Source organism: Taudactylus pleione, unplaced genomic scaffold (genome assembly GCF_031769625.1).
Source record: "Taudactylus pleione unplaced genomic scaffold, aTauple2 ptg000349l, whole genome shotgun sequence".
NCBI classification, from domain to species: Eukaryota; Metazoa; Chordata; class Amphibia; order Anura; family Myobatrachidae; genus Taudactylus; species Taudactylus pleione.
Genome location: NW_028284750.1, coordinates 2693524 through 2708597, shown reverse-complemented (window position 1 = coordinate 2708597; position 15074 = coordinate 2693524). Strand labels below are relative to the sequence as shown.

The 15074-nt window shown below is 45.3% G+C and overlaps 1 protein-coding gene across 1 annotated transcript in view; it reads left to right on the top strand.

Moving 5' to 3' along the window:
* NDFIP1 (Nedd4 family interacting protein 1) overlaps positions 1 to 15074 on the top strand; it is a 71789-nt gene that overhangs the window by 29200 nt on the left and 27515 nt on the right. Inside the window, exons 2-3 of the mRNA XM_088444118.1 lie at positions 11569 to 11656; positions 14268 to 14398. Of these exons, the coding sequence (XP_088300244.1) occupies positions 11569 to 11656; positions 14268 to 14398 (219 nt within the window). The remainder of the gene's footprint in view (positions 1 to 11568; positions 11657 to 14267; positions 14399 to 15074) is intronic.

The window sequence follows — 15074 nt, the reverse complement described above, 5'->3', positions numbered from 1 at the left end:
GCCGAGAAGCCTCTCTGGGGACACGCAGTGAGTAACAAGCTGCGCATCTCCTGGCTCCTGCCCCCGCTGCCCGGCGCTGACACAGCGTGTTGCGCTGTGTTGCTGTGCATAGCGCTGTCAGACGGCGCTGCAGGTCCTGCTGTCAGCGCTGCCCTGTGCTGTGTTAGTGATACACAGCGCTACACGCGGCTCTCTGCTTCTCGCCTCTCCCCGCTGATACACGCGGGTAGCGCGGATGGGAGGGGAGGACGGACATAGTAACCATAATGGAGCCCTTAGGGCATGAAGAAGGGGGCGGAGCCTAATCAGCGCGGGCTCTCCTATGCGCTGCAAGCGGCTGTAAAAAAACAGCATGGCTGTTGTTTATTAACTCTTAAATGCCTGCATCTCTCCCTTATACAGGAAGAGTGCAGCAGAACTGAAGGCTGGATTCTTTGGCTCCCGATTCCTGGCTACAGCAGCTACAAGTTAAGCAGAGGCTGTGCATAATACACTGTGGGTGCAGGGAATCTGATCTGTGGGAAGGGAGTGGGGTGTATCTCCTCCTCTGTGTCCCAAGCCAGCCTTCTCTTTTTCTTTACTTCTGTATATACTCTGTCCCTCTGTGTGTGCTGACTGTGTGTATCCATATCAAACAGAACAAAGGTGTCTCAAAAGATGTTTGTTTGTTCCTGGTGTAACAACAAACTATCCAAGCTGCATGCTGCTGGGTCCACGTTATGTGATGCTTGTATAGCAATTGATCCATCTATGGCTATTACTGCCTCACCTGTGCCTCCAAGGGCTGCTGACATGGTAGGACTAATGACGGATTTAACGTCTGAGTTAGCTGAGGCACGCAAGTCTCAGCCTCCCTGGGTTGCTGGGCTAACCAAGTCTCTAGACACCCTGGTACAGGTAATGGGTACAGCTGTGTCCGCACCCTCCACTTCCTTACAGGGACCGACACAAAAGCGTCCTTTATCGACTGTTCTCTGAGGAATTCTTCACTACGGAGGGTACTGAGGAAGGGGAATTGGAGGAAGCATTACACGATACCCCTCTAGAGTTAGAGTCCACATCTCCCGGGGTGGAATCTTTAATTTTGGCGGTCAGAAAAATCCTTAACTTACCTGAGGATGTGATTCCTGCATCCCAGGAGTGTGAATTATTTCATGAACAACCAAAGAGCTCGGCGGTTTTTCCATTCTCACAGCAACTTCAACAGCAGCTCTCAGTGGCCTGGAAGCAGCCGAATAAACGGTTCCAAATTCCGCGCCGGTTTCCTTCTAGCTACCCTTTTCCATCAACGATGATGGAGAAGTGGGAAACACCCCCTCCAGTAGATGCGTCCGTCTCCCGTCTTTCTAAAAAAACAGCACTCCCAGTACCGGGAGCTACAGTACTAAAGATCCTTCAGATCGTAAATTGGAGACAACGCTAAGATCTATTTATACCGCAGCGGGTGCTCAACTTAGGCCCTCCCTTGTTACTGCTTGGGTTAACAAAGCGGTGGTTTTCTGGGCTGACCAGTTGATTATAGGTTTGGACTCGGGTACTTCTAGAGCAGAGTTACGCTTAATAGCTGAACACATCCGCGAGTCTGCAGTTTTCCTGGGAGAAGCGTCAAAAGATATCAGTCAGATTAGTGCTCGCATATCTGCTTCTGCTATTTCGGGCCGCAGAGCCCTCTGGTTGTGCGCCTGACATGCGGATGCAGAATCCGAGCGTGCGGTGGAGGGTTTACCATTCAATGGTGACATGCTGTTTGGCCCAGAATTAGACAAATGGATATCCCAGGCCACGGGGGGTAAGTCTTCCTTCCTCCCGTCAACTGCACCGGCTCCCAGACGATCTTACACTGGACCTTCCTTTCATTCCTTTCGTGCGCGACATTCCTTTCGTGGTAGAGCCAGAGGTGCTCCCTCCCAAGCAAGAGGCGGCAGAGGTAAAGAGGTCGCCCACACTCGGTTGCACGTAGACAGGAGCCTAAGCCAGCTGAAAAACAGGTGGCATGACGGTCTTCCGTCCCACCTGGGACCACCTACAGTGGGAGGCCGCCTGCAAAGATTTCAACAGGTTTGGAACCAGACATCTCCAGAGCCGTGGATCCGCAGACTAATTTCCCTGGGGTACCGAATAGAGTTCGAGGTCCCCCGTCCACCTCGGTTCTTCACTACAAGTCTGCCAATACCTGCAGACAAGGCCAGGGTTCTACAGGAGGCTATCCAGTCTTTAGTAGTATCATCTGTGCTAGTCCCAGTTCCAGAACATCAACGAGGTATGGGGTTTTACTCAAACCTGTTTGTAGTACCCAAACCGGATGGATCGGTCAGGCCCATCTTGAACCTCAAGTCATTGAACCTGTATCTGAAGATGTATCGGTTCAAAATGGAGTCTCTGCAGTCCGTTATTGCGAGCTTGGAACCGGGAGAGTTCCTATTATCCATGGATATCAAGGATGCTTCTCTCCACGTTCCCATTTGGGAACCACACCAAGCCTTTCTGCATTTCGCCATATTGAAGGATCATTATCAGTTTCGGGCATTACCGTTCGGGTTATCCTCGGCTCCCCGCATCTTCACCAAACTCATGTCAGTCATGATTGCTCTCCTTCGGTCATCGGGAGTGAACATAGGGCCTGATTCAGAGCCGAACGCTCTGACCAGAGCGCTCGCTCTGAATCAGGGCTGTCCTAGTTAAATTTGGAGCGTCCTCCTGGACACTCGCATAGCTGTGGGTGACCACCCACAGCTTATGCGAGCGTCCATGATGATGGTCGCGATGGTCAAGACCATCGCGACCATCGGGCTTGCGACGGAGACCCTGCGGTAGGGTCTCGCTGCCGCAAGCCCTGGAGTGATTTTGGCTCTATCAGAGCCAAAATCACTCCCACTGACATCACTAGTGATGTCAGTGGGGCCGGCTTCAGACGGTAGGCGTTCCCATGGGAACGCCTCCGTCTGGCAGCCACGCCCCCGGCACGCCCACCAAAGGGGGCGTGCTGTCAATCAACATCGACAGAGCCCGTCGCTATCCGGGTCTCGCGCATGCGCACGACGGAGCTCCCTCCGTCGTGCGCATGCGCAGTGGGGCAACATCGACCCGCTTGCGAGCGTCCTGCGCTTGCGAGCGGGTCTGAATGACCCCCATAATCCCTTATTTGGACGACCTGCTACTCAAGGCGCAGTCGGTATCTCTTCTAACAAGCCATGCCTTACTGACATATCAGACTCTAATCCAACACGGTTGGATAATAAACTTCAAGAAATCAAATCTCAATCCGTCCAAGAAGCTCCTGTTTCTGGGCATGATCTTAGATACAGCATCACAGAGGATCTTCCTTCCAGTAGACAAGGCCCGGGATATCCGGTTGTTAGTTCAGCTGGTTCTCAGACCAAAGAGGGTGTCCCTCCTTCTTTGTCTGCGTCTCCTGGGGAAGATGGTAGCAGCCTTCAAGGCAATACAGTTCGGGCGGTTCCACTCCAGGGTGTTTCAGCTGGACCTACTAACACAGGGGTCAGGGTCTCATCTGCTCCTACAGCGCCAGATCCGTCTGAGCCCAGCTACCAGAGTGGCCCTTCTCTGGTGGACACAATCCAACAATCTTCTTGCGGGCCGGAGATTCGGAGCGTGGGACTGGATCATCGTAACAACGGATGCCAGCCTTCGAGGATGGGGTGCTGTAGTCCTCAATTATCATTTACAGGGTCGATGGTCCCCTATAGAACAAAAGTGGCCCATACAATGCTCTGATAGAAGCAACAGAGTTTCTAAGAACTCGTCCGGTAAGAGTCCAGTCCGACAACGCGACGGCCGTCGCGTACATCAACCGCCAAGGAGGGACCCGGAGTCGCATGGCCATGCGAGAAGTAACTCAGATTCTTAGGTGGGCCGAGAGCCAGTCAGTAATCCTGTCGGCGGTATTCATCCTGGGTGTGGACAACTGGGAGGCAGATTACTTAAGCTGACAGGATATCCACCCCGGGGAATGGATGCTTCATCCAGACATGTTCAACGCGCTGATACGTCGATGGGGATGTCCTCAGGTGGCGTCACGATTGAATCGTCAGCTCCCGGTATACGTGTCAAGAACTCGAGATCCGCAGGCTGTGGCAGTAGACGCTCTGACAGTTCCATGGAACTACGACTTGGTTTACCTCTTTCCTCCGATTCCACTTCTTCCTCGACTGCTAAAAAGGATAAAACACGAGTCAGCCTCTGTCATTCTCGTGGCTCCGAACTGGCCTCGGAGGAGTTGGTTCGCGGACCTTCGGTCCCTATTGTCAGACGATCCGTGGCCCCTTCCTCTGCGCCCGGATCTGCTACAGCAAGGTCCTTTAGTACACCAGAACCTAGCGCAACTGCGTTTAACGGGGTGGCTCTTGTAACCGATATCTTAAGACGCAGAGGAATCCCAGACTCTCATTCCCACCATGCTACGCGCCAGGAAACCAGTTTCTGCTGCGCATTATCACCACATCTGGCGCTCTTATATCTCGTGGTGTTCCAGTCGGGATCTTCCATCTAGGACTTTTCGGTTGTCCAGGTTTCTGCTTTTTCTTCAGACGGGTCTGGATTCTGGCCTTCGTCTTGGAACTTTAAAGGTGCAGGTTTCTGCCCTTTCCATTTTCTTTCAACGAAAATTGGCCCTCATTCCTGAGGTGCAGACGTTTCTTCAGGGGCTCTTGCGGGTGCAGCATCCTTTTGTACCTCCGATTGCACTTGAACTTAGTGCTTTTGTTTCTTCAGTCGTCCATGTTTGAACCTTTTGGAAGAGGTTGATATTAAGTACTTGTCTTGGAAGACGGTCCTTCTCTTGGCTCTATCTTCGGCTCGTAGAGTTTCGGAATTGGGTGCTCTGTCCTATAAGCCACCTTACCTTGTATTTCATGCTGATAGGGCGGAACTCCGGACGGTAGCCGCCTTCCTTCCCAAGGTAGTGTCGGCTTTTCATATTAATCAGCCTATTGTGGTACCGTCTTTGGTGGAGGACTCTGGTGGTTCTTCTACCTTGGATGTGGTTAGAGCTCTCCGCATCTATGTTGACAGGACTGCTTCCCTCCGTAAGTCTGAGTCACTTTTTGTCCTCTATGATGCGGTTCGGAGGGGTTGGCCAGCGTCTAAGCAGACTTTGGCACGTTGGATCCGACTGACTATTCATCAGGCTTATGTTGGTGCCGACCGCCGGCCTCCTTCGTCCATTTCGGCTCATTCCACACATTCTATGGGTGCGTCCTGGGCGGCCGGTAGGGGAGCCTCCACGTCACAGTTGTGCCGTGCGGCCACTTGGTCTTCTGTGCACACGTTTCTCAAGTTTTACAAATTTGATACGTTCGCGGTTTCGGCATCCCGTTTTGGCCGTCTTGTTCTGCAGGCCCCGCAGAGCGCTCCCGCCCGTGGGGTAAACTTTGGGACGTCCCCAGCGTAAGCACCTCCAGTGTCCCCTAGTGGATGAAAGAGAAAATTTTATTTTGGTACCTACCGGTAAATCCTTTTCTCTGATTCCACAGGGGACACTGGACGCCCACCTCTGTGCTTTTAGCCTGCCTGTTTGGTTTGTTCCATATGTTGTATGTTTTGATTATTGTGTGTTCTCTCCCTTTTTACTCCGCTTGTTCTCCATCTCCTCTCGGTCTTCATTTTCTAAACTGAGGGCTGATGGGGCATAGAGGGGGAGGAGCTTCACACTTCTAAATTATTTAAAGTGCCGGCTCCAGTTATCCACGCCTCTATACCCCCAGCGTAAGCACCTCCAGTGTCCCCTGTGGAATCAGAGAAAAGGATTTACCGGTAGGTACCAAAATCCCATTTTTTGTACTAACCATTTTAAGCTCATGGTATATGTGGCATTCTAATGCTGCTCACGCACACACAGTGATATTTTACCCGACCTGGCCGATTCTGACACATTGGAACATCAGATCGTGTTAAATATAGGCAAATCCTGAGTAAATCGTGAGTCCCCACTCACGATCACGATGCGATGCGCGTCCCCGCTGGTCGCACATCGATTCGTCAGATCTGCCGTGCAGTAGGGCAGATCTGACAATCTAGGACCCGATGTACTGTGAAAGTCTGACTGCAGGAGAGATCGTATGAAGATTGGACAGCATATCATGTGCATATTGTGTGGGGATAGTGTGCAGAGCTGCCGGGGAGAGTTTCAAGGGAAATCGTGTGTGGGCACCATCAGTTCATACACTTTTTCTTGTTTTATGCAAACAATTACATTTCCTCACGGACTGCAATCTGGCCCTCTATCATGTAGTTCGGAAAAGGTGGCCTTCCATACTTACAGCTTCGACAGCACTGATCGTTATCCTTACAAAAGGATGCTCAGTGTCTCTATACAATGCAGTGTGATTATCACAAGTTGATAAATGGTGTCTATTCCCCCATTCCTCATTATACTGCCTCTTTGCTATACATTTGAGGGGGGGAGGAGGGGGGCGAAGCTGCATAGATGTAAAAGATTAAATAAACCAGTGATACAGCTTCATTCAGCTTAGTTAACAGCTAAGTGATCTCAGTTTAAATTGCAAGACTGCTGAATAATGGATGAGAGCGTGATGCTGGGATGAGAAGATTGGGTTAATGGCAAATGCTGTTACTTCAAAGACCAGCTCCTATAAAAGCCTCATATTACGGAGAAATCTTATGCAGAATAGAGAAGAAAGAACATGGTTAGAATGAAGAAGCCAGACACAGGGAAACGGATACATTAGTCACTTCTATGCATAAGAAATAAGGGGTATATGAGCAGGTGCGTGGTTTTGTCTTGCTTTGCCCATTGTAGATAAACTGATTTCCTTCTGTCTGTCTGTCTGTCTGTCATACCAGCAGCTTGTTAATTGCAACAAATCATTGCCAACAATGCCATATCATATTAACTTGTATAAAAGTGTTTATACTCTTGCACTGGAAAGTGGATTTACAGGTTGCCCAGCATATTGCAGGTTACTTTATCATTTTTGCTGAACTGCATTTCATTTAGCATCACACCTGTTCCTCCCTACAGTCTCCGTTTCTGGCGGTTGAAAGTAGAAAAGGGGCATGTGCCCCTGAGAAGTGAATGTGGCATGGGAGACTATGGTTGTGCCTTGGGCTGATTAGGGACATGGTCAAATCCTTAACAATCTTTCCGTTATATTATCCTTTTTATCAGAGTTATGAAACATAAAGCAGCGCTGTACATTGTATATATGGTAAAGAATGGCCTTGCACACATGTATTTACCATCCGAAAGGTGTGGCGAGTAACTCTTATATTGTAGTTGTTGGGTGAAATCTTGTTTAGCTACTGTAATAAGGCTGCAGCGTTGTCAGTCAGCAGCTAAGCAGTTATTTTTGTCCAAGCTGCCAGGTGTGCAGTTACGTTGGAATGAGGAAATACAATGGAATTTGGATACATGACAGGTTGTGGAAATCATTAAACAGTCTGATACAGACAGTGACTGTCCGCCACCATTTATATTAACAAACTCTGCATTCCTGGAAAAAGCTTTAGATTTTGTTTTGCCCGGGTCAATGGCATCAAAGATTTTCTTGAATTTGGTCACTAAATGGCGAGGAACTAGCTCAAACCATTTGGTCACTATGTAGCGTTTTTTAGTAAAATAAGGGTCTCAACATAGCAAACGCAAAGATTAATCATAAAAGACTTAATTCTAAGTTAAGTATTTAAAAATAAACGCATAGGGCCATATGTTGTAGCTTGACGGTTGCGGGGTTTGACAATATTATGCCACTTTAGCAGCGAGGTTGGTTTTGCACTTAATAAAAATTGTCACTTTATGGGGGAATTCAATTGTTTGCGGCTGCGGCTGCTACTGATGGGCGCCCAATGGAGCAATTCAATAGTTGCTCCATTCGGGAGCATATTCGGCGGTTGCACAGATTTCTGCTCGCATCCTTCTGATTACAATAGGGGGGCTATTGTAATCAGTCTATAATCAGTGGGCAGTTGGCCACTTACAACCTGTCGTTAGTGACTGCACACACAAATACAAAGGCCTTGTAGAGCAGGGGCTCTCTCATCAGACAAACTGGACCTTTTAGGGAAAAGCTGGAATATAAAGCTGGCCACACACTAGACCAACTTTCATCCAACCAACTAGTTGTTTGGTTGGAATTAAAATCTGGTAAGGTATGAAAGCAAATGACAATCAGCAATTTGCTCCCAAACATCGGGAAATGGACAAAAACTGTTGTTTGATCAAATTGTTTAGATTAAACATTTAACAAACTTATCTGACGACTATGTTCATCTGTTTTCTGGCATTTAGGAGCAAATTGCTGATCATCAGTTACTCCCATACCTTACCAGATTTTCATTCCAACCAATCAGCTGGTTGGATGGTAGTTGGTCTAGTGTGTGGCCAGCTTAACACATGCTTTGACATACTTGGTGAGCGCATTGATGTCACATATGTTCCTTTTTTTTCTGCCATATCGTGCTATGCACGGTGTACAAGTTATTTCTCCTTTATCACTGTTCACCAAAGGAAAATTCAGACAGTGGGCCTGGTTCAGAGATGGACACAAATTACTTCTCAGCTGTGATCCTGTGTGCAGCTCGCTTGCAAAAATATGCAAATGTTGTAGCCACCTTGCTTTGTAAGATGCCCACTGACTGTTACCCAAGCCTGCCGCTTGCATAGAGGGACGCATCCAGCGGACACACATCGGTCCATGATTGACCATCTGTGCAAACCTATGGTTGTGCGCAATGGCCGTGGGAACTGAGACGCCAGAGCCCTTTCTACTGCGTACGGGTTAGCAGTCTATCTGCAACACCCCCCCCCCCCTCCCAAACGGACGGGGCACGTCTGTGTTTGAGCCGCCACTCCCCCGTTACCTCCCGAAAACCTCCATGACCTTCAATCGACACTGCGTCCAAATCCTCGCTGTGACAACCATTGGTAATAAAACCGCGCAACTTGTATGCATGCGCAGACCACCGATAATCGATCAATTGTGGAAACAGCATTGCATCCACTTCTGAATCTGGCCCTATGCCGAGAGTTAATGTCCGATCACAATGCCTCTCAGTAGTCTTGGCCAAGTTGTATTATGTATAGAAATAGATATCTCTCAGATTAGGTTTTAAAACCATTTGATAACTGAAATACAGGATATTTCACTCACTAATGACCCCAAAGTTTTAATTCACGTGTGTAATAATTCAAATATAAATATATTCAATAGATTGTCTTTGGCATGTCTTCATCAACTCCAGTGCGTCTGGACAATAAGTACACATTGTTCAGTTGTGTACCGTTCATATCGGTAACACACTGACACGATGAATGTGGACACCTCAGTACAAAACACCACTGTCAGAAGCAGGAATACCTACTGACCAGCCGTGGCGGCTACAGAGGTGGGACTGTAGCACAGTACAAAATTCAAATAGGGGAACCACACCAACTGCCATCCTCGCTGGCATCCTCACTGGCAGTTGGTGTGGCCCCCCTATTTGAATTTTGGACTGTGCTGCTGACTAGGGTGGTGACAAGCTAGCCGGTGTGTACAGCTGGCCTGTATGCTAATGACGGACACTTTCACACTTGCTATGACTTCCTCATGTTAAGGTATGCCTGTGTCACATTTCACTAATTTGTATCAATTACTGTAAAAGTTATAAGGAAAACTTTGGGGTTAATAGCGAGTTGGCTACTCCCAGTAGTATATTTTTCCCCTGAAGTGACATGTACTGTAAGTAATTTGAAGTTACAATATTAGAAGGAAAGAGCAAATGCATAATAGCAGTAACATTATAAATGCTGTATTCATCACTGCCATCATTCTACTGCTAATGCTGTGCTGTTCTTCTTCTGTTGGATAATTGAAGGTATAAACAAAATTAATATTGTTAGTAAGATTTATTCCCTATAGTTGTGCCTGGAATTCTCCTTTTCTAGGCACTCTGGGCCTGATGCAGAATTAGTAAGTAAATGGGCATAGAGTGCTCAAAAGAAGCATGTAAGGAAACGGGATGTAGTTATCAGACCGGCGGACGGCATGCCACCAGTCTGAATCCCAACGCTGGAAGTCCGAAACGGGACTTAAAATAGGTGTCGAAATACCGACGCGTATCTTAATCCTGACGCCGAAACACAGACGCCAGCCCGAACCATCTTAGCTGTTAGCCACAGGGAGGGGAGGGGGGCGGAGGGTTAGGGTTGTGTTTAGGTAACATAGCGGGGGTTAGCATTTGGATTTGGGGGGGGGGGGAGTTAGGGTTAGGCACCCATAGGGGGGGTTAGACACTAAGGGGGAGGGTTAAAGTTAAAGTGTGGCGAGTGTTAGGCTACAAGAAGGGAGGGTTAGGGGGAGAAGGGAGGAGGGGAAGTATATTTACATGACCACTGTCTGGATACCAACCATGGGGATGCCGCTGTCTGTATTTTGACAGGAGGCATCCCGACAGCTGGCTCCAAGGCAACCTATGCATGTACTCGCGTATATACAGAGCCGTATGCATATCATGATGCGTCTGTATCTGTAGCATATGTGCCTGGTTTGCTGCTAGTCGTCATCACCTAGGTGCCCTATACCAGGTGCATAAGATATGCTTACACATATTAACATATGTTAACATTTACATTTGCCCTTTTCTGAACGTAATTGACTCAGAAGAGGCCCTGCTTTATGGGAGCGATTCGGCAGAGGACACAGGAGCTATCGCAGCTGCTAACATGTTAGCAGCTGCAATAGCTGTACTGTATGGCCTATCTCAGACCATTTACTTAAATCCATATAAATGGAACGTGTATAATAAACAGTGTTAGCAATATAATATCCTAGTAGGAATGCAGGCGGGAGAAGGGACACTGGCTCAGATTGTTAACCAGGGGTTTTAGCTATGCTGTGTGAATAAAAAAGCTATCATGCAGACTTCCTGCTTAATTAAGGCACAATGCATATAAATCTACAACTTCTTTAAGTAACAAAAAAAAACAAATCACACTTCTGTTATTGTCCAATTGTCATTGCTCTTACAGTGTGTAGCACATTACATGCCTACATAGACAGACAACATCGTGATCGCTTCTAGTCTGACCCTAAGCCCATGAATTCATTTCACATGTATGGATAAGTATATTTTACTTTGAAATCTGTAATAATGATATAAAAAAAAAATCACTTATGAATGTTAATGTTTAATCATATTCAGCCAATGCCAAAACTTTTCATGTAATTCCAAAGTGTATAGAAAGGTTAAAAAACCCCATAGCACCTCATTCAGTTAATTTACTGCTTAGTACAGTTACATTTAGGGGCTGATTCAATTAGGAGTGATATGCTGACGGAGATTCCACCTTGTTGGGCTGTGTGCACCGTTGCCCGTTACGGTAGGCTCAGCATCGTAACATTGTAAGTTGTCCTGCAAACCTCTATGGGGTGCAATGGAACACTTGTAATATTATTATATTCCGGAATGGACAATCGTGACCATATTATTTAACTGAATCGCCCCCCCCCCCAAAGGAACAAAACTTATTTCTCTGATCAGATATTTCAAAAACTGCTTTCTGTGTATGAGATGTTCTTGTTTATTTACCTTTTGCTTTGTGTATTGCAGTTACAGAATGAAGAGGAGCCTGCTGAAAATCCCCAGGCCGGGTCCGATGCTCCCCCTCCATATAGCAGCATTGCGGGAGAGGATGCTGGTTAGTTACATTACTATAGCTTTTTCATATTTAATATATACAGTGCATCCGGAAAGTATTCACAACGCTTCACTTTTTCCACATTTTGTTATGTTGCATTTTGGAATAAGGTTGCAAGAAATTCATTTTAATCCTCAAAATTCTACACACAATACCCCATAATGACAACGTGTAAAAAGTTTTTTTTGAGATTTTTGCAAATTTAATTAAAAAAAAAAAAAACACACTAAAGAAATCACATGTACATAAGTATTCACGGCCTTTGCTATGAAGCTCAAAATTGAGCTCAGGTGCATCCTGTTTCCACTGATCATCCTTGAGATGTTCTTACAGCTTAATTGGAGTCCCCCTGTGGTAAATTCAGTTGATTTGACATGATTTTGAAGGCATACACCTGTCTATATAAGGTCCCACACTTGACAGTGCATGTCAGAGCACAAACCAAGCATGAAGTCCAAGAAATTGTCTAGACCTCCGAGACAGGATTGTCTCAAGGCACAAATCTGGGGAAGGGTACAGAAAAATATCTGCTGCTTTGAAAGTCCCAATGAGCACAGTGGTCTCCATCATCTGTAAATGGAAGACGTTCGGAACCACAAGGACTCTTCCTAGAGTTGGCCGGCCGTCTAAACTGAGCGATCGGGAGAGAAGGACCCTAGTCAGGGAGGTGACCAACCCAATAGTCGCTCTGTCAGAGGTACAGCATTCCTCTGTGGAGAGAGGAGAACCTTCCAGAAGGACAACCATCTCTGCAGTGAACCACCAATCAGGCCTGTATGGTAGAGTGGCCAGACGGAAGCCACTCCTTAGTAAAAAGCACATGGCAGCCCGCCTGGAGTTTGCCAAAATGCGCCTGAAGGACTCTCAGACCATGATGAGACAAAGATTGAACTCTTTGGCGTAAATGTCCTTGAGTGGCCCAGACTTGAATCCAATTGAACATCTCTGGAGAGATCTGAAAATGGCTGTGCACCAACGCTTTCCACCCAACCTGATGGAGCAGGAGAGGTGCTGCAAAGAGAAATGGGCGGAACTGCCCAAAGATAAGTGTGCCAAGCTTGTGGTGGCATATTCAAAAAGACTTGAGGCTGTAATTGCTGCCAAAGGTGCATCAACAAAGTATTAAGTAAAGGTTGTGAACACTTTTATGTACATGTGATTTTTTTTTTTTTTTTATTAAATTTGCAAATATCTCAAAAAAGTTTTACACGTTGTCATTATGGGGTATTGTGTGTAGAATTTTGAGGACAAAAATAAATTTTTTCCATTCTGGAATAAGGCTGTAAGGAACACACATATACCAACATACACAATAACAGTGACTTAAATACCTTAACAGTGCCAGTGCTCAGCTTAATGTTGCACCCCGGCATCCAGACTACTCACTTCCGGTCATATATATTACACATGTTGAGTTTCCCATATCCATATATTATTTTTTTTTAAGCATGACTGAGATAGTGAAACCCTTGGTTTTTGATGGTTCAATGTACACAAATTTTGATTAAGGCACAAAAGTATTGAAAATATTGTATAATATTACTTGCAGGTTATGTGTGTAAGGTAAATGCATTCTGTGTTTAGATTTGGGTCCCATTTCCCAAGATATTTCATTATGGTATGCAAATATTCCAAGAGACTCAACCTGTATATGTATATTAACATCAATAAATTTAATTCTAAGGAGATGTAGAATTGGTTCATAAACATTGTGTAAAATATAAAGTAGTGGTTCATACAGCGAACCTGTTACCATGTTGCGATTTTTATTATTTTTAATTATTATTGTTATGACTTCACTTGGGCAGCGATACCAGTTATTTATAGTGGACCACAATAAAATAGCTCTTAAACATAATAATAATTATAACGCATCGAAAAGTATAATTTTGTAGTAGTGACTAAGGTCTCATTCACACCAAGATTTTCTAGCATTGTAAACATTAGTTTGTAAAACCACACTAGGAAGAGCAGATGCTTAAATAGTAGAAATAAAACCTGTATGTTAGGATTATTTGGTTTTATTTCACATTGGAAGATAAACAATTGTAGCATTGCAAGAAATGGTATTTGAAAAGTTTTGAAAGCCAGCATAAAGGTACTTCTTTTCCTGTTGGTGTGAACAAACCCTAACACACAATCATTGCAATTCATAGCTATGGGGTTTTCTTGTTAAATCTAGTCACGTGCTAGTGATTTAATCTAACAAGGAAAGCAGATAATTGTGGCCGTTTATCTATAGACTTCGTTCAACTACATTTTCACAATTTGTTTAATTATAGATAACTTGTAACAAATAAGTGGTTTCTTTTTTAGATAAAATACATTGTGCAAAGCTCAAATGGTTGAAAACTAAAAGCAGATGACAGCGGAGGTGATGAAGTAGCACCCCTTTTCACCTCGTATTCATTTCTTTCTTATTACATTTGGGTGCTCTTGATATATTTGCTATCAGTTACAGGGTATATCTTAGAAAATGTATTCATTCTTAATGCATTGTTTGTTGTGAATGAACATTCAACACCTGCTGTTCTGGATCAATATTTATTTAATCATTTATGTGTATTCCTATGATCTTCAAAGCTATTTTCTATTTCCTTCTATAACAAAGCATTTTTTGACTACAAAGATGAGCCTGGTTTCCCAAAGCCGCCCTCTTACAATGTGGCAACATCACTCCCAAGTTATGATGAAGCAGAGAGGACTAAGGCAGAGGCCACAATACCTCTGGTTCCTGGAAGGGTAAGTCTCCTGATCTATTGTCCTGTGTGTCATTATCCACAGTCCTGTTCTACAACATGACCAGAGTTTCAGCATAACATACATAACATAATAAACATACATATCTGCACTTTGGTTGTAATCACTGACCTAATTTAGCACACACTGCTATTATATAGTATTAATCTTTACAGTAATCTTTTTACCATTACTAAGTAAGTTGCTGAAAAGTACGTAAACTTTATTTCACAGTTGGAGTGATGTATACTTGTACCTACTGGTGCTGTGAATCCGAAGCATGGTCAACCTTATTTGAGTAAAATATTTTGCTGAGATTCATTGTCAAGCCAGAGTGGCATTAAAATAAGCATTGTTAGGGATCAACTTGGTCCCGTTTTGCTAGCTAATATTAGCCTAATTAGTCTCGCATTCTGTGCCCAGTGGTTGCCAGGAGGGTGCAGTTTGCTTTCCAAGGTATAACAGAAATGTTCCTGGCTGTTACATTTAACAGTGACATTTTTTAACAACCTCTTTAGAAAGGAGGAAATGGCTTTAGATTGACTAATATAAAAAACTAATCAGGCAGCTGTTCCTATGCATCACAAGAAAAATGGCTAGTCACAATTTCCTCCTCAGGGAGACGCATTCTGGTAATATGCAGACTGCCCAAGCACAGCACACAGCCACGGCGTGCAGA